The following is a 21,155-nucleotide window of genomic DNA, read 5'->3' on the forward strand; positions in this document are numbered from 1 at the left end:
GCTGTGTTTGTGTAGCGACACTAAGTAATCAAAGTACGAGACTGTACCTTTTGCTGTCGTTCCAGTTGTACCCTATCAGGGTACACGCACTGTACAGAAATGTTTCTTTAGAGAAACAAACAGGTACAGGTTTTAAAGGTACAGTGCTTGTTCCCTGATAGGGTACAACTGGAGCGACAAAGCATTTGTACCTTTTCAGGTACAGTCTTGTACTTTGATTTCTAGTATGCGTGTGTAACTCTTTGGGTTTAACATGCAGATTGTTAGACTGGCATTGGCTCTATGGAATTTAAAAAACAAAACAAAAACAAATCTAGAAAAACTCCCGAACTCTTAAATGATTTTTAGCAAATTATCTCAGGTCTTGCTTATGATTTCCCAATTTAGAAAAACATATTTTTTTCAGATGGTTATTGGTATTACCTAACTATATCGGACAGTTAAGGACATCCTATAAACTGTAGTTAAGTCTTATGCTATGGGTTATAAAACGTTTCCCTATTAATGCTGAATGATTTTGAGTTAAACAAAATTTAAATAAAATGTGACAGCAAGAGCATTACTGTGAGATACTACTAAAATATTAACATCTCTATATTTTAGTACAAGGATGAGATATGAATGACTATATTACAACCATTAACAGTAAAGTATAAACCTTGGCCATTTGTTCATTAATTTGCTTTGCATTGTGATTTGTATTTGAATAAGATCAACTGTCCAAATCCCTAGTAACTGTACAATAAATACAATTAATGTATGACACTTTCTGACGAGAATCCTTGAAAAATTGAAAATTTGCAATGTATCAGGGTTAATAAGAGCAGATCAAAATCAAGATCACGTCACAAATGTTTATCAATCTCAGTAAGATGTAGATGAGCAAGAATCATCTTTTAGTCTTTGAACTGATTTCATTGTTCTTTACATGATAATAGATTTAGCTGGTGCATTGGTAGAGCAGGGAAAAAAAGTCCTTACACAGAGGAAGTGTATGTATGTTTTTCATTGACAGGCAATTAAGAAAGAAACACGCAGTAACAGTGGTGTCCATCAGAAGTCTTCTGGCTTTTTGAGGTGTCCTTGAACAACTTTTGCACTACCTGCTCAGACTGAGTAAGACGGTCCAGATGGGAGCATCATCTTCGCCTCTGAGAATATAAAAGCAGAGTCAGCATTAAGTGTTCATGGTGTTATTGTTAGTGATGTAATGGTAAAAGATCTGTATTTGCATAGCGCTTTTCGAGTCTTGATGACCACATTTTCTATCGCACATCTTTTCATACCTATTTACACACCCTGCCGACACAGCTGTCAGGAGCAGAGCCAGGAATCAAACCCCAACCTTCAAGTTAAAAGACGACTCGCTCTAGCACTGAGCCACAGTATAACTTGCCGTTTTTGTTTCCTGCTTTAATTGGCACCTATTCATAATACTTTAACTTCGGGCATCTTCTTTCCTTCTGTAGTATGATTGGCTATAACAGTGCATACCATATGTGATTTTTTTCCAAGAAGATCCTGAATACAAAATTTGCTTCAGTGACAGATCACACTTCTCCACTTCAAAACACCATTATAGTGGATAGTAGTCAGTCTATGGATTTTAACCAGTGCCTATGTGTGTTTGTGGGGACATACAGTACATATGAATATTATTTTTGGATGACTATTGCATCTTCCTTCCTTTTTTAGTAGAAAAAAAAAATAACAACCTAAAATGTTCAGGGGAAATGTTTGAGTTGAAGAGCGTGAAACTCTGTCGTGTCTCATTCACTTCAAATTTGTAAATAGCCACTATCTTACATGTTTTTATTCACTGCAGTGTGATTTTAAGAAAGACCCCATGAATACAGCGTGTGCATATGTGTGGCGTATGTGTTCAGATACTTTACTTTGCAGCGGAGCTAAACACTTTTGGCAGCACTGAGTGCCAGACCTCCTTACACACTCCCTCTCTCTCCCTCTCTCTCTCTTTAGGTCAGCTGTCCATTCCTTGTGTTCCAGAGAGACTGGAAAGTCCCTTGAGCCAAAGCTTCAAAGACACTCATCAGCATAGAAAGGTAACTGACTCCACTTGTGCACACACACACTCACACACACACACACACACACACACACACACACACACACACACACACACACACACACACACACACACACACACACACACACACACACACACACACACACACACACACACACACACACACACACACACACACACACACACAGTAGAGTATATATAAGTTGCTGCTGCTTCAGATAATAGGGCAGTGGGTGAACGGCGGCATTTGACCTTTGACTTAAAACCGACTGAACTCTGGTGTTGAACTATAACTGTGTTGGATTAACTCAGTTACCAGCAGCACGTCTGATAATCCCCACTCACCGAGCTGGCACTGTGTAATTTCATTCATCCACCTCAATATAATTGATGCTGTAAATCAAGATTTTGTTTTTTTAAATGTATTAATTTAATAATATTATTAGTTGTTTATAAAGAACTATACTAAATATTTTAAATGTATATGAATAAATAACATGTTTTTAAATTGAAAATTAAAACATATTATTCAGATTTTTTAAAATTATATTTTTAGTCATGTTTAGATTTTGTAGTCATAATAGCAGTTTGTACTCCTTTTTAGAAGTTAATTTACTTTTTTCCTCATTTCCCCTTTTCAATATTACCAGTAGTTTATTTGTCTAATTTGTAATAAATTAGAATATAATGATTGTTGTGGAATAGAACTACTTTCAGGGCTTAGCATAGGTCAGTGTCTCTCTCACTCAACTGAAATAAATCGAAGCCTCTAATGCCCTGATCACTCTCTGCATAATCGTGTCCCCCTGGTGGCCAGTAATAGAACCACACCCTTAACCATGTCAATGTGTAATAGTGACTTTCAATTAAGCTAAATGTGGTCCTTTTGTGTTAGGGTGTTGTAGAAAATCTCATAGTTAGACTTGATGATGTAGTATTGTTTAAGAAATAAGAGACACAACTTTACATGAATCACAATTACTTTGACAAATTATAGTTTACATTTTTTGTATGTAATAATGGTTTAACAGGTTGATCAAGGGCACAGAGTCGTATTTGTATGGAAAATTAAGTTTTTTTTCCAATAGATATCGTGATTCTGGTCATGACCTCACGTCTTTAAATCAGTCCGGTGTTTGTTTGTTTTTTAGCCTTGGTTATTCTGCTCTATTAATTAACAACAATTAATCCAGAGTGTGTAGAATGTTGGGAAAATATTGAATTTGTTAATTACTTTTTTAGAGTTGATTTTACAAGCAGCCACAAAATTTGGATTGGGTGTAAAAGGCCATTCTGAAGTACAGTAAGTGTGAGTGAGTCCCAGGACTGACATGCACTGCTTTTGTACCTGCACGTCCTCCATAATGCAGGAAATTATCATACAGTTTGGCAATTTTAAACCATAAGTAAAGAAAAATTACATGATCAAAACTCTAAAACAAAAGAAATATGTCTAAGCTATGTAGCAGATGGACTGTCGTACTATTTGCTCTGAGATAAATAAATCAAAACACAAAACACTTTTACTTTCTCCCTGCCTGTTTTACTTTTGGCAAACTGCTACTGCACAATAACTTCCAACTGCCGTACCTGAGTCCTGACGTGATCGAAGCTGACTCCGCTCTCCACCCAGCTTTGTTTTTCTTCGCAGCTGTTGGGTGGTCCATGTCTCTCTCGCGCTCTCTTTCGCTCTCTCTCTCTCCGTCTCACTCATTGTCAGGTTCACAGCGTCTGTTTCTCTTTGAGTGCTATGGGAGCCAGGCATGGTCTGAAACTCAATACCTGAGTATACACAATTAAGTTCACACCAGAGGTTATTGGGTGGAAGTGTGTTCTCGCTCCACAAAATGTGTGCGAGTCAGTCAAAGGATCGACGGTGTGTGTGTGTGTGTGTGTATGTGTATATGTATGTGTGTGTGTTTATGTGCCGCTGGTTAGTTGGTCAAGGTTATCTAAATTATGGGGGTCGGGGTCTGTGTGTGTGTGTGTTTGAGGTGGTCTGTGAATTTCAGCACAGGCAAGAGTCAGAGCTTCTGTACTGGTTGGTTGTTGCTGTTAAAGACTGGATACACAGGTTGTGCTTGTCCAATCCCAGTCAAATACCTTTTTTTTTTTTTTTTTTTTTTTCATGTCGTGATTCACGATGCAATATTTTTGTCTGACACAATGTTGATATGCTTTAACTTTTAATCTGCTGGAAAAGCTGGAATGTACACATTTTATCCAAACAGTGTTGGGCATCATGCTCGGATTTAAAGAGAATTCTTGTATAATCTAGGATACTTAATTCATATGAAATGCACTGTGATTAAATTTACAATTCTATTTTCTCGTTAAAGTTACGAAAACAAAAACCTGAAGTTGCGTTTCATAGAACAGTAAAAACACTATCCCTGGTTGTGCTGTGCTGGACTCACCCCAATCGACCTTTTTTAGCCCGTTGAGTGTTGGATCAGTTAGCAACAGCTCCCTCTCAGTACTGTTCACACGCGATTGGGAGTCCCATGACAGGCCAGCTGGAACCTCCAGTCCACCCACACGCACGCACACACACACTCACAGAGGAAAACCTTAGCCCTTAATGATTGACGGGCTACACAGCTAGTGGTGGCTCTATAAAGGATTTCTCTCTTTCTCTCAGTGTGTGTGTGTGTGTGTGTGTGTGTGTGTGTGTGTGTGTGTGTGTGTGTGTGTGTGTGTGTGTGTGTGTGTGTGTGTGTGTGTGTGTGTGTGTGTGTGTGTGTGTGTGTGTGTGTGTGTGTGTGTGTGTGTGTGTGTGTGTGTGTTGGGACTTCCTGATTTTTGGAAAGGGGACTCAGTTGGTGTCATGTCTGTCAGCAAGTGAGTATGTGAGGTATGAACTATGTTTAACCTGATGTGTGAATTTTACAGCTCATATCTGATGGTTAACTCATCACCTATCATGTTGTTATATTCCGATTAGTATCTAGCCACAGCACCTTTTACATTAGAGCTAGGAAGAGACTGGAGAGTCCTGATGCATGCAGACTAATTAATTTAATTCTGAATGTGTTAGCAGCTCTTTAAATTAATATGAGGGGAATATTTTAATCCTCGTTTTAATTATTTATTATTCACTGGCTGTTGGTTAATTCCTCATTTCAGATGCCACTCACACAGAACATGTGCAAAGACAAGACGCAATGACAACAATACCACAAAGACTACAAGATATGGGGTGTGATGCAACTGTGCTCTATAATCCAACACCAGGGGGATCTCTGTGGTATTCTTCAATAATCTGTAGATTTGTAATTGTTATTGCTCTGGCTTAAACTTCAATTTAGGCTTATTAACGCTTTAATACCTAAGCCTCAAAATGTCTGTTTAAAATTATATTTTTTTCCCTTATTTTAATCAATCAATCAATCAAGTTTTATTTGTATAGCACTTTACAATAGCCAGACGGTACCCAAAGTGCTTACCACGTTTTGCGTATTAAATTTGAAATTTGAACAGTGTGAAAAATATTTAAAATAAGATTTGCTTGAGTCTTTGTCTCAATATCCAAAAACGACAAAGACACTGATTTGCGGCTTTAGCGTGAGTGAAATTACTGTAATAACCACGTGCTTTTCAGAAATCGTTGGAATTTTTCTGATAGCACAAATCGTCAGGTAATTATGGAAATGCAAATGTGCGCTTGCACAAACGTTTCGTCTGTGGCGTGCTCAGTGTTAAAAAAAAACATAGACAATATAACCTACATACATATCAGCTCGTCTTAAACCATTCTAAATATTAAGTCACTTATAGACCACGTTGGATGTAATATACATATTCATGTGCAAGATACACAGTAAAAACACAAATTCTACTCTATTATGAAATATTATGTGCTTCCCTGTAAAGAAAATATGCTCTTCAGTTCAAAGAGATTCAAAAATGACACATCAGGCCTTTTACGGAGATGATGCATCTGATAGAGAGCAAATGGAGTTACTTTTATCATTTTTTTTCTCCCACTCCAGTTCCTTCACACACAAACGCACATAAGCATAATCAGAGTAAGTGTTTGTGTTTCATGCACAGGAACGCATCATTCATTTAGGCCTCTTCATTAGAAGTAGATGTGTCTACAGGGGGGCACCAGTCATGTTCCATTAATCCAAAGCAACCAGTGGTGATTGATCAATTAGCCCTGCTTAAAGCTGGGGCTCAGGCTAATCAATAGCACTGATCACCAGCCAAAGGTTGTTCATTAAGACCTGCTGCTCTGCATGAGTAGACTCCATTAGCATAGACTAAATGGGCTGTGAGGAATGCAAATGGTACTGTGAGAACACATACACACACACAGAGGGAGACAGAGAGAGGCCCTTTCCTGTATGTAATGTGTCATGTTTGTAGTTTTGTGTCATTTACATCTGAGATTTTTGGAATCGTGCACATTTCTGTCACTATTGAAGCCCATGTGAAACATTTCTATTCCTACAACTGTGGTAGACTTGTCACCATTACCACATTTTTTTTAATTTAACGAACAAATATATTTGAAGTCTCCACAAAATGCACATTATAATCTCAAGAATTGGCTTCATCATGTTTATGCGGTGATGTTGTGCTGTTAAATAGTTACATACTCATGTATGCTTTATAATTATTTAGGGATTGCATACTAATGACAGGTTCTGTGTCTGTTTTGTCAACAATACGCAACACTTAAGTTCTTACCGTTTTTATTTTAGGACACTGAGAATGCTATAAACAAGAGAGTGAGTCATATCATCTCCAAATAGTCTTAATGATGCCACAGTGAGCATGCCTGGCAGTATTTTTCCTTTCTTCCTCCACACTGTGATCCTTTTTGTTAGATACCTGAGAAACGGCGGATGTCGCTGTACCACAGCGATACTTTTGATCCGCGACCCCACTGAACCCTCGGGATCATCCGTAGCCTAAAATACAAAAACGCTACTGACAAACTCACCTTTCTCACCCTTTCCTAACCCAGTGGGGCCAAGGGCCATTGTTTCACGAAAACAATCCTTATTGAATTAAAAAGTGGCTGCATGCTTTGTTCAGCACGGCTGATGCATACTGCTGTCATGGGTCCTATCGTTAATGTGCCATCACTGTACCTCACATCCTTAGCAGACACAGGCAGCGCTGAGCTTATTTCCTCCATCTGTAGGTGTATGTGTGCGTGTGTGTGTGTGTGTGTGTGTGTGTGTGTGCGTGTGTGTTATCTTTACCTCTGTAGGACATTTTCTGGCATAAACACTAAACTTGTCAGGACCAGTTGACCCAAACAGGTCAGAACTTTATTTTCTGGGGATCTGGTTAAGTTTAAGGCTTTGAGCTGTGGCTAGTTTATAATAAGGGTTAGGCAGTAACTGGTTATGGTAAACAGTCAATGCAGAGTCCTAAGAAGAGTAGCTGTGCAAAAATGTGTGTGTGTGTGTACATCTGTGTCTTAAATCTTTCAACAGACAGAAAAGCAGATAGGGGTTGTGACATAAACTGCTTTGGTCACTATTCACCACAGAGCTCTGGTGACTCATGGACAAAGTGTATTATTTTACATTTTACTCTATATCATTAATAATGTCTGGTTAATCTACCACATCTATATCTAAACTAATCTATAAGATGATGGGTGAAGGAGCCTCCAGTTAAGAGTTTAAATTTGTTTCTTTATTATTTAAGTATTTAATTGCAGTGAACATTTCCCTGTTAAATGTTAATTTAAGACTCAGTTGGATATTGGGTTGACCTGATGGTTTGACATATTGTGAGATCATGGCCAAACTCATTGTAAAAATAGCTTAAAAATAAGCATGTAAAGTTCTCAAGTTAATAAACATGAATGAACAAATTTAAGTATTTACCACAGAAAGTAGAAGGGAAGATCAGATGTCAAAATGACCTTTTTCTAGGCTGTCATTTTTTTTTTATTGGCTTGTATTATACTTTGAATCAGATGAAACCAAAATTGAATATCCGTTTAAAAACAAGGCTAAGGTTTAGGTGTTTAGGTCAATGATAGGATTAGAGTGTAGTGTGTCTGTGCCTGTGTCTGTGTGCACGCATGTGCATGATTTAGCGGAAAGGAAGGGAGTTGGTTGCAGAGATACTGAGGCAGACAGGAAGAGATCACCCTGGTTTAGCTGGGGTTGAGGCTTCTGGCTCCACAGACCCATACATAGGTCTCCTGCAGGTTATTGCTACTACATCACACACACAGACAAATGGGGACACCAGTGCAAACAGAACATGTCACATAGACTTTAATTATTCACCTTTAACTAGTACTATTTGGTGTCTATTTGTTCTGTTTATATGTGTTTTACTCTTCTTTTTCATGTCATTGTATGTTAATCAAAGCCACAAATAAATCCTCAAAATTGTGTCCACCCATCCCAGGTGCACACACGCACACACTCTGGGACCATAACGCTGATATCCACAGAGTTTGATGAGTTTTTCGCTGGGATGGCATGACAGCAGAATGATATTTCCGTCTGCATGAGCAGTGGGTGGGTGGGGTGGATGGATGGATGGACGGATGACACCGCATCCACCCACCCTTGGGAGAGGAAGTCCCTATCAGAACACAACAGGATAGAGACTGAGCAAAAACAAGTGCATGTCTTTTTGGACATTAAATCACTTCCTGTAGGGCTGTGCGTTGCCTCCCCCACCATCCTCAGCTTCCACCTCTCAACGTCGATGAACCACCCTTTTGTCGGTCAACGAAACTGATCAACTCTCTCTATCCGTGTGTGCCCAAACCTATACATGTTCCTGTTCATGTCTCACAGGAGATGAACTCACAGGAGGTGCATCTACAGCACGGGGTATTACACTGATGATTGAAATAACTGATCGTTGACAAAAAACTACATTTCCACCAAGAGGTGCTGTGCAGTTCAACTCACAACAGCACACAGTTTGGAACAGTGAACCCTGGTCTGACTTGTGTTCCACCTCAGGTTGTGTAGGTCTTATACAGTGAGTAAATAGCACAGTATCATGTAACCTGCCGATAAATTCGATAAACACTGCTGTACACTGATATTCACTAAAAAAAAAAAAGAAATGCAAATGCCCACTGTTATAATGCATGGTGTTTTAAAATGCCACATTTTGTGTTTTTCCCCCATTACTGTTCTTAGCCAGTGGTCGTCTGCAGTGTGTCCAGCTCCACCTCTTAGGTGCAGGATAACTGCTAGGAACCCACAACAGTAATTTGTCAAACACATGGAATAGTATTTGATCACTTATTTTGGTACCATTCACAAGTTTTGACTTTCAAAATGTAAATAATGACGTAATATACCAATCTGAACCGAACTGAACTACTTGGTGTAAACTTCAAAACTATATTGTGTTGCCTGAAGAACTATATACCGTCTGTGTGTGTGTGTAATGCCGTGCAGCCTGCCAGTCTGATTTATCTCTGTGACTTGCAGATGTGATGAGTATCATAGGATGCAAGTGCCATATAAATCCCTGCTCCCTGACAGATCACAAGCCCTGAGTGATCTGTCTGCTTTGATGTTTCGCCCAAGAACAAAAACAAAGAGACAAAAGGGTTTATCTGTGGTGGATGCAGGAAAAGGCCATTTTTAATGGTAACAGGAAAAGACAATGACACCAGCTCTCATTCTAAATACTAAACTCTAAACACTAGCCGCTGTCTGCCTGGGTTGTCTTTTTTTTTTTTTACATGTTCTGTGTGATTCTAAATGGAGACGTCTTAGTATTAGTGTAAAAAAAGGCTATTAAAAAATCCAGCTCTGGCACAATGCTGTCCTCACCCAGGCCACAGCTGTAAAAAAACATATGACTTCCTTCCTGTCAGCCATTTCCTGTTTATGTCTGAATGCAGGTCAGGAGAGGGGGGGATGATGATAGTGGTCCCTACCTTATCCAGCGTCATCCTTCCCCAGGTTTGACCCCAGTCCTGACGATGCAGGATCCTATAGCACCTAGTGCAGTCATTCTGAAAGCAAATATACCCTTGATATTATTTGCATTTTATGCTCTGCAAACGACTTAAGAGACCCCCCCATGCACTCACATTCTCCTCGAAAATGTCTCAATTGCACACATATGGATCTTCCTGAGGTGCCTTGTTTGTTTCATTTTCTGCTGATTTGCCTAAAATAGGCAGAGACTGCCGCTTTGAATGTTTAATTTAAGAGCTCATGTTCCCCTCTTTGTGTGGTGATTGGAAGCATGGACAGGTTTGACGAGGGGGCTCCAACTGGTTAAGTTGGGCGAAAAAAAACGAGGGGTGGGTGGGGTGGTTATAGAGACCCCCAGGTCTCTGGGCACAGTCATTAAAATGGCTTCTCGGTTTGGAGATGAGAAAGCATGCTCTGCACTCTGGGCTCATTGAAGATGCTCCCCTGCCTACTTGGAGAATCCATTATTTATGAGTTTTTACAAATTCCAACTGACGTTTTCATCAGTTGTGAATGTCTGTTTCTGATTTAGATACACTGGGTGTGTCTGTCCTCCCCCTGATAAGATGAAAATATTGGTTAAATACAACTTCTTGATATTATAAAGCAAGACATTCACAGTCTGGCGCAGGTTTATTATCACTGTAACGTCTGCAAAAAGTGTCTTGTTGATATTTCGGAGGCAAATATTGGGTGGTGACACAAAGATGATGGTTTTAATCATCTCTGCTTCAGAGGAAACAACAATTTTTGCTTAAACTAGATTCAAATTAACCAAACTTTTGCTCCTAGTTCCAAACCACCGCTGTCTCTTGGTTTTTTGAAAACCAAATAGTGCAGTAGAGTCTGACCTCTCCAAATTATTTAATTCTTGATTTCTATCTGTCCAGGAGCTATTAAAAAAAGAAATAATATATATATATATTTTTAATAATTACTTAATGGTGGAAATAAATTTACCGTGAAAAGGGGGAAACAAATATATGTATGAATTAAGGTCAATGATGTCTCACATAATTTGTATGAATATTAATATGAACTGGATGAGTTGTCACACTGCTGCCGACCACCAAAACTTGTGCGTCCAATGGATGAGCTAGTATTGATCCATCCACTGCCCCGTGCTTTTGGTATTCAGCCTCCGGCTTCACTCAGGCTCACCTCACCCCTACATCACTCACCTCACATTAGACTTTGAGCTTGATATTCATCGATCTGTTAGACTCTAGTACACTCCTAGAGAGAAAACTTGTCAAATGCCAGTTAACATGAGCTACACCAGAAAACTGCTCACCTACTGTCAATCTCACATTGGATGCTGGGAGTCGATTCAACAATGCTGTGGCATCTATTATACATTTTTGTTTGTATGGGGTTTGCATCGATCACATACTTATTTATAGTGGTCGGATGGTGGCAACGATCACGTGATCAGATATATAGGAGAAGAAAAGTAGATTCCAATACTGTTGTGGAAATTCTTGCCTAAACCTTCCTAAATGCAACTGAGAAAAGTATCTTTTCACCACCAACATTTATTTCCAATACAGCCATCCTAGTTAAATAGATAATATTATTGTCCCACAGTTTGTTTCTTAGCTGACATATGGAGTTTATACTGTACATGTGTCATATTATAGCATTATCAAGTCTGAGGGGATAGATAAATGAGACCTTTACTTTCCGACAAGCTGTGAGCTTAGCTGTTTCCTGAATCACAATCACCACTAAACACTGTGGTGTTAAATTCACAGAATATCTACCAATTCACAATTTCCTTTGTCCTTGAGGAATTTGTTGACCTGCAGCTCCACTATAGTGAATAGCAAATCCAGCCAATGTATTTTCATCCTTATTTTATATTATTATTTATAATATTTTACGTTATTAACATTAGTATGTCACTCAACACTGGTGGCAGTCTCTTAGGTTTAGGGTTGGCCTGGCATACAAAAAACACTGGAGGTAACAATTTAAAAAAAAATGGCTTGATACACTCATTGTGTTGTTACTTTCAAAATGCAGTATAGATATTACCTTGTGTTGCTTGTTTATCTCACACAACAACTCTTTACCCAGCTCAGTACTAAATGGTTGTTGTTGTTAACGTCATTTAGTTCATTTCAAGGGTTCATTTCAAGGGACTTAAAAAAATAAGGACAACCACTTCACCATTCCTTCATAATGCCACCTGTTTTGTAGCTTAGGGATGTGGTGAGTTTCTGATCTGGCACCATTCAATGGAATCGGAAGACTTTTCATTCATCAATTTAGGAGTCTGTAGACACAGAAACATTATTAATCCCCAAATGGGAATGCTTACTTGTCATCAAGCAGTTCATACATACAACAATACGAACAGTTGCAAAACATAAAGCACACACTGCCGCTTATGACTGAGCCTCAGAACAGGGATTGTAATGATGTCAGAACAGAAGTCCTGCCCTCACAATGGTTGATGTACTAGGTGATATAGGTAAAACATCAATTCAGTATGTTGTGACCACGCAACAAGGTGATCATATATCAACCTTCTTCCGAAAGTTCTTGATTTAGGTTTGACCTTTTTGTACAACTGCGACATGAAGTCGCTGTCCTATCACGAGTCCATATGTGGATGTGATAAACAAAGAAGGAAAAATAAATACTGAATAAGTGCCACTTACTACCACTTAATTGTTGCAGTTTCTCTTTTCAGTGACGGATACAGACTACCACCGCCTGCTGGTAAGGAGAGTAGTTTCCTTCATGCAAGTACAGAATGAACATTCTTCTCAGCTGTAGCAGATGAGGCTATCATGTTCTGGACGTTACATTTACAAGTCTGACCCTTCTAAAGCTGACCTCCAGCACCATATAGATGCTGTCATGTTACCCACAGATCTTCCCTAGAGCCCTCATCCCACTTAATGATATCAATGTTGAGGTCTGTGAACTTCTGTTACAGTGTGACTCTGGCAAACGACTGGGTCTCCTAAGTCCTCAGTAGCTTACAGTTACTTGTTGCTGTTCCAAGAGATGGAGAGCAGACTAAATAATCCAGTCAAATTTTGAATCACAGTGACAATGTGAAAGCAGCTGTTCACATTTGAAGGCCTGCCAGCAATTCTCTGTGGCATTCTGAAACAGAGAGGGAAAAAAATGAGGCATCAACAGAGGGAGGAGATGAAAGGAAAGTTCCTTTCTGCTTGATTTAGTCCTCTTAAGGATTTTTGATATTGATCTCAGCAACAGACCTGGAGATGTAAGTGAAGAGACACATGCACAGACACTTAACATCCATCTGTTGATGCATGTACATTAGCTGAGACACAGGCTTACGCTAAAATGAGGCTGAATCCTTTGTCTTAATTGTATGTGTAGAATGCTGTCGGTGACGTTCAAGGACACGCTGCATTTGATTTGCATTGTAAAAGTATTGCTCTGTTTCTGCAACATTTAATGCAGCACTTCCTTGTAAAAGAGACAAACAACAGTTTAAATGTAAACAAAAACTAAACTCAAGTTCACTGAAAAGTTGGCCTGTCAATCGAAAACGAGTTCACTCATACTGTACATCACATCCTGAGGCATCTGGTTGAAATTGCACAGGACTGTGATGAAAAGCAGTCAGTCTTTAGTGAAAGCAGCAGTGAAATCATTCGCTTCCTTTGTTTGACACTGGGCATGACTGTCAACTCCGCACTGCATATGTCAGTGTTTTGCACAAATGGTATTGTTCAGAGTGTACTTGCTTGAATTTATTTCCACACATGTCAATGTAAATAGCTGCAGAAAGATCTTTACATATTATGTGCACGGTACATGTTTACAGCAGTACAGGTGTGTGTGCGTGTGAGAGAGAGAGATTGGTGATGATCCTGTTCTGTGTTGGTTCTTGAGCTCTCGACAGTAGGTCACAGCTCAAGGTTGCCACTGGTCCTGTCAGATTAAAAACGTTCTGGTTTTATGTGATGGGATGTGAGGCCACCACCCTGCCTCATTTCATGCTGCTGGCTATACATTTTACTGTATGCCTGTCAGCTTTAGTACGAATGAACACACACTCACAAACGCACACACAGTGTTATGATCCTTTCACTTACTCACATTGGAAAGTGTTATAAATATAAATGTGTATTATTCATAAAGTTTGCACAAATATGTCATTTGGAGTGAATCTGATCAGTGAGAAGTTATCCACTTACTCAGTTAAGTGTGCATTATACCAGCTTTGAAAAAATATGTAGAAAAATTAAACCCTGGTGCGTTTACCCCTTCAATATGGTTTATTTGGGGCCAGTGTGAACGTAGTCCGAGATCATTGATCCAGACCAAACAACTGAACACTGTTCCGCTTGAAAGACGTGGTCTCGGATTACTTGCGAGTGAACCCTGGAGCGGTTCATCACTGGTGTGAGCTCCACCTGCACCTTTCACTGCAAGTGTAATATTAACAACCACTGCCAGAGAAGGGAGAACTGGGAAGAGAGCCACTGATGTACAGAGATGAGAACGTCGCTTCCATCCCCCGCATTTTGGCAGAACATCGTTACCCCAAAGTGGACTCGCCGCTGTTACTTGGCCATGCATAGAAGGATGAGGGCAAGACCTTTGGCTCCGGGTCCTCCTGCCCACAGGGAGAAACAGTGGCAACGTTCTGTGGTAACGGTGCTAGCTTGGCTAAATGGGCTACCTGGGGAGGAGAAAGAGTCGGAGCGTCCCAGACCTGGATGCCATTTATCGGCATTAGTACTCTGTTCCGACTTTCTCTGGTTCTTTTCCCACTTCTCTCAGCTACTCACTGAGGAATGTGGACAAGACCACTATAGTTGCTCCACCATGCCCGCCCATCATCCACCTGCCAGTCTTTGGGGCATTGCTTGTCATCAGATCAAAAGGGCAGATGAACCTCAACCTCCATGATCTAGAAATTGCAAGGGATTTGTCCGACCAATTACTGAGCAGTATTTCCGAACACATTATTACTTATTTTTACAGTATATTGTGCATTTTAGGTTTAGACTTGCAGAAAACTTCAACAATGAAGAAGACTGTTTAGATGTGTGACTAGAATTAATTAAGTTTGTTGGGCAAGCAGGACGAGTTAAACCTCTCCATATTTGCAGCAGTTTCTTGCCCTTACAATTGATACGTGAATGTTCAGTTTTTTAAAAGTTCCACAATAATGTGTAAGTAATCGTCCGTGGATTGTTAAATGTATAAAAGACCGCATGAATGGAATATCAGTGCATATAGCTACCAATGTTTGTCCTCTTCTTCCTCTTAATTCCTTGAAAGTTCTTTGTATTTTCCTGCTTTTATAAAACTGTGAAGCACAAATGTTTTCATTCTCTTTACCCATGATTCTGTAGCTGATGAACAGTGTCATGACATTCAGGTTGTCATGTTATTACAGACGCCATGGACCTCTTTCTTTGTCGCTCCCATAAAGCACTCTTTGTGACACTGTCAAAGCAAAGGTCAAGATTCCACGTGCACTCAAGCCAAGCATTTACCCTCGCCACTTGGCTGAGGTCTGGCAAGATTAATTCTTTGTGCCTTGCTATCTCTCTGTGTGCCAGATTCATCTTTCTTACAATGGAGCCAAGCAAACACAGGGAAAAAGTGTGTTCCTGAAAGTGCGTGTGTGTTTTTAAAAGACATTGGTGCAACCGTTTTAACAGGGCGACTGTTTGAATTAGATGTTCTAACCCCCCCTCCGCTTGCTAAATGGATTTCTGAAGTGGCTGTAGTTGGAGGCTTTCAATCGGATGCAACCTTGAGTCCTTTTTTATGTGAGCTCTGTAGGATTTAAGTGCCGGTATAACATGAGCACGACTGAATGCATGCTCCTCATTTTTTGAAATTGAAAAATCTCCGAAGGCTCTCCCCATTGTGCAGGCAATTAATGGAATGCTGGCAGCGAGGTTCAGGTGCTTAAAAGTTGTATTTTTTCTCTCTTTCTCGCTCTCTTTTAATGACTAATAAAAGATAATCATCGTGGAAAAAAACATCATAATGCTGTAGGCTTCCTCTTTATGCACAATGATGTATAATGCATGTTTTGAAATGAAACAGCAGCGGCCTTCGAACCATTCCATCTACAAACCTTAGCATATTTGTTTTGCATGGCACAGTGATGCTTTTGCATAACAATCAAGAGTGTGCCGATTAATTTGATCGTTACATTTTTAAACTTTGTCCATCAGGCGCCCCCAACAGCCCAGTTGCTGTTTGGTGTAAGTGATTAGAAAGTTGGCTAATTGTCTCTCTGAAGAGTTGCGCCGCTCCTTCTTTCACCTCCTTGTTGCCTCGGCCAGTCGTAACATTAAAGCAGATCATCAATTCATCAATGTGATATAATGATTTCTAAGGCAAAAAAATAATAAAATGGCAGTGGAGGTAAATCCAGTTGGTGGAACTTTTAAATTATAGATATGATGAATTTATTTGCTCCACTTAGACATTCAAGTGTGTTTTCAGATGTTAGAATGTGATGTGATAGAACACTAAAAGACTAATTCACCACAGTCTTTCATGGTTTTGCCGCCATGTGGTGCAAGGTGGGTGTTTTATTTTATTTTGTTTGGGCTGGCTGTGCTTTTCTCAGGCCCCTTGGGCCTGCAGGCCTGCCTGAAACCTGACTGAATAGCAAACAGGCTGATTCCAGCACTCAGCTGCATCTTCTCTTGCAATCTTGGAACACTTCCAAATGCCTTTTTTTTTTCCTTTTTTTTTTTCCGGATGCCCCCAGTCTTTTCTTCTTCTTTCGACTGTGCTTTGACAATGCAGGGAAACGAACAAACACATCTCAGTAAACACGAGTGATGTGGTTCCAGAGTTTAAAAGCTTCAACAATGGCAGACACAACTTGGGGCAGTTTCTGTGACGGAAAGGAAAACTTGTTTAGAAACTGACAGCACTGCGTGTGTGTGTGTGTGTGAAGAAAAAAAAACTGTGGGTGTGTGCTTATGGTGCTTTTGGCAAGTTATTCATTTGTTTTCCTTTCTTTTTTTCTTGCTCTCTGTGTGGTTATCGTTTGAGCCGGTCGGTTTGGAGTTGATGTCCACCTTCGGGGATGCACATAGCATGCATTTATGAGTATTTTCACCTGAGGCTGCACTTGTTAGAGTCTGCGGATAAATGTATATACATTATTTATACAAATTCACGGCAAGTGAAAGTAGGTTTAACACATTTACAGACAGGAGGCCAGGCACTGCAAGCCAAGCTGCAAGTGAGGATTGTACGCTGTGCGCTGGGGATGGAGCTGGCCGCTTGCCTGGCTGTGACCTGCATTCTTAATCCAGCACGAGAGCACCGCTAACATTATCGGCAGTCGAATGATTAAAAAAAAACCGAAAGGCTGGGTTGACCTGAAATTAGATTTCTATGCACAAGAGTTACTAAAAATGCATTGGATTTGGATTATATTGATGGACTTTCTTTGTGCCAGTGTGTAAAAGTTATATATACTGTTGTACATCTTGGAATATCAAATCAATTGTCTGTATTTTTGCTGCACAGTTTCCTGTAATTATTTTTCTGATGAAAAATATATATAGAGAGAGAGAGCAGGGCAAGGCACAGCATGCCTTAAAGACCAGAATTGCACTTTAAGATACCTATATGTATGAAATGATCCCTGTCAGTCATGCTAGGATGATCATCACTATAAATGTCCTGGAAAAGTCCTGGAAAATAATGTCTGGATTTATACTCTGGAAGAGTGGGAACCCTGAGAAAGGGAAGGGCTGACCCTGGATTAGAGGGAGTTACGGGGTGCATCAAATAAAAGGGAAAAGGCAGAGGTGCTTTAGTTTGACATCTGAACACACTGGTTTCATGTCATGTCTGATGTACAGTAAGATTTTAAAAAGAATGATTTTAAAATTGTACAAACTGGTACCATTTCTTAAAGAAAAAAGAAGCAAATAAAGGACTCAAGATCATTCACTAATCTAACATCGAAAATTACAGTGTAATAGCAGAGGTGTGTGCGTTATTAAGTCATGGAGGCATCTTTTTTTTCTTTATCAGCTCCAGTGTTTTTTTTTCTAGTTGAATCAGTCCAATGTTCCATCAGCTGTTTTTCAGACTAAATCAGCCAGTTACTGAGTGGTTTGATTAAAAACATGATGCTTCATTTTTGATGAAGATTCAACAATGAAATGTATGCAAATCTTGTAAATGGAATTGTAAAGCAAGGAAATTATAATGGGAAACTATGTTTCGATAATCCCCCATATGAAGAGGGAATTATCTCCCTGTCCTCTCCCTGACATCCCACTGCATTTCTAACCTCATCCTATTTACAGTGTAAATAAATGATGTTTACCTCACAGCAAGAACTGCACTGGTTCAGATCCCGGTTTCGGCAGGGAGACTTCCTGTGTGGAGTATGCATGTTCCCCCTGTGTGTGCTTGTTTTCTTTCTCTGGGTACTCCGGTTTCCTCGCACTGTCCAGAAACATGCAGAGGTCACTTGGACACTCCAAGTTGCCCACAGGTGACCTGTCCAGGGTGTAACCACCCCCACCACCGTTCGCTCCTATGACAGCTAGGATCGCCTCCTGTCTCCCTGCACCTCTCATGTAGAGGAGAAAGTAGTAGAGAATGGATGGATGGCCGAATATTGTTTTCCTGAAAATGTCTTGCCACTTAACTTAGTTCCTCACTCACCCACCTCCTTCTCCTATCCAGGATCCTCCTCCCTCTGAAGTGGATGCCTTGCCAGCCGGTTGTAGTCTTCATGTTCCCATGGAGCTGGAGTTCACTACTTCCTGTTTCCCTCGCAGCCCTTCACCTCAGAAAAGCTACGGTCTTGTCTACATTGACTGACCTTGTTGGTGTGATGGTAATAGTCATTTCATAGTGATTTTTTTTTACATTTATTTTTATTTTTTTTTAATACCCTCATTTTCCCTTTAACTTTCAATTTCCTGTCAAGGCACGGGCATATTTGTTGTCTGTTTCCCCTTATACTATGATTTTTTTTTTATCAATCTCAACACTAGAATAATGGAATCTACACATATATAGTGTATATATATTATATAAAATGATTGTAAACTGAAACTAGGTTTTGTAAGTTTTACATCTGAGCACTGCCTTTCATTAGTTTGCTTGCTATACATGTGCTTTTGTGTGATGGTAGCAATGTGTTACATGCTGTGTAAAGAACCTATTACTGTATCAGATAAATATCATGTGACTATGATGTCCCTGGTTTGATTCAAGCAAGAGCTTTTGTGGCATGTCGTCCACTCTTTCTCTTCCCCCCCATTTCTGTTCCTCTACTGTCATGTAAAAATAGGACCAGAAAGATAATTGCAGAAAAGGAAGAACATATACGTATAACTGATTTATAGTTTTTGATTGGATTTGCATGAAGGAAAACACAATATATCCACAATTAAACCCACCCCTTTTCTGACATTTATAACACCGTCATATTTACATTTGCACATGATGAAGGTATGTTTGTGAAGCAATTGTTTCCCCACCAAAAAAAAACAAAAAGGAAACAAACTGATTTAGTTTTAGAGTGCGTAGGAGGCGAGAATCTGGTTTTATAAGCAAAGCAATTATTTATTGAAATATGAGGAAAATTTCACTTTCGCCTCAGAGTGACAATCTCAGGACCAGGGTAGGGTGACGTGATGGGGCAATCAGAATGTCAGCAGTGACGAGCAAGAGGGGAAATACTGATGTGTCTGTGTGCTGACAAAAGTACATGAGCATCACATGAGTCCTTGTTAAAGCGTTTATCCCGCACACACAGTCTGCCTCGACAACTACTCTTTAACTGTTGATAGACTGTGTTGTCGACCAAACGTACAACTGCCGACTCTTTCTGCGAGCTTTACTCAAGATTACCTCCGAACAAACCCGTCTTTGTGGTGGAGCAGGCCTGGAGAGAGTTGTTGTTGTAACAAACATGCGATAAAAATAAGGACTTTTTCAATGACTACAGTATACATGTTCTGCTTTAAAGGTCCAGTGTGTAACATTTAGGTGAAATTGTTTTCAGTTTGGCAGAAATTGAAGATAAAATAATCAGATCTGTGGGGGCCACCATGTTTTTTTTCTTTTCTTTTCATTAGTTAACAATGGATTGATGTTGCAAAGTTAACACACTGTACACACTGTAGAGGCTGGTGACAGATTGTCTGATGTTCATGAGGGCTTCAGATAGTGAAGTGCAGGATCAGAATCAGTTGACATTTGGGATTAAGATCTTCTGTACAAAAAACAAAGGTAAACAATAAACACCACAGGTCGTTGTGGGAGGCAAGTGTCGGGGGGGCATTTTGAGGAGAAAAAAAACAGTAACAACTATTATACATGTGGAAAAACTCCATGTGAGGGTTATTTAGGCTGCCAGTTTCTTTTTTTTAAAGAATTTAAACCAAACAAACAAACAAAAAAATCCAGTTTTGTTCATTTTGGCCACAATATTCGAGGTCACAGCTCACAAGGGAAAGATGCAGTCTTTGGTATAAGAGCAAATCGGATGGGACACTGATGCCGTTCAAAGTTCAAGAAGTAAAAACTGATGTGGCACAATGTACAGACTTGCTTAAACAGTTAAATGACAAATAAAATTTGGCGATTATTATTATTATTATTTTCCTCTTTTTTTTCCCTTCCCCATTTTTTTTGAAAGCTCATTATTTTTGCTCCCGACCTGCATCTCAGAACTACTTGTGGAAACAAAACAAAGAACATGCTACAGTAAACAAATTTATTCTGGCGCAGACAGCTCACGTTATGTAACACGTAGATGGGAACCCAGAGGCGCAATAAATTATCTTTCATTTATAAGCATAACCAGTGACATACAGTACATCAAAATAAAAGCACTGCTTAAAAAAAGAAAGCTACGAAACGCTGAATGTGAAATGAAAACCCTTACACAGCAACGTTTAAGAAACAGATGTTTGGATGCCTACAGACACAGATAGAAATTGTGATTAAGTGATTCCTTTTTGATTTTAGTGTCTCACGACATAATTTAAGTACTGCTCAAAACAAATAATAATAATAATAATAATAAAAGTAAAACACTGTACACACATCAAAAAAGCAAACCAGAGGGATTTTTTTTTCATTTAGTTGATTTCATTTTTTTTTAGGAAATCATTGCTTTGCAATTTATGCTTCATCACAGTTCTCTCCCATATTACCAC

At 39.5% G+C, this 21,155-nt stretch overlaps 1 protein-coding gene across 1 annotated transcript in view; it reads left to right on the forward strand.

The window, feature by feature from the left end:
- The window catches only part of LOC310925778 (adhesion G protein-coupled receptor D2), a gene marked incomplete at both ends in the record, with an annotated part of 81,460 nt that extends 62,656 nt beyond the window's left edge, over window positions 1-18,804 (forward strand). The window contains 2 exons of the mRNA XM_083887795.1: window positions 1,981-2,063; window positions 18,667-18,804. Of these exons, the coding sequence (XP_083743921.1) occupies window positions 1,981-2,063; window positions 18,667-18,804 (221 nt within the window). The remainder of the gene's footprint in view (window positions 1-1,980; window positions 2,064-18,666) is intronic.
- Between the last annotated feature and the right edge of the window lie 2,351 nt (window positions 18,805-21,155).

This window comes from Microchirus variegatus (genome assembly GCF_963457635.1).
Source record: "Microchirus variegatus genome assembly, chromosome: 4".
Taxonomy (NCBI): domain Eukaryota; kingdom Metazoa; phylum Chordata; class Actinopteri; order Pleuronectiformes; family Soleidae; genus Microchirus; species Microchirus variegatus.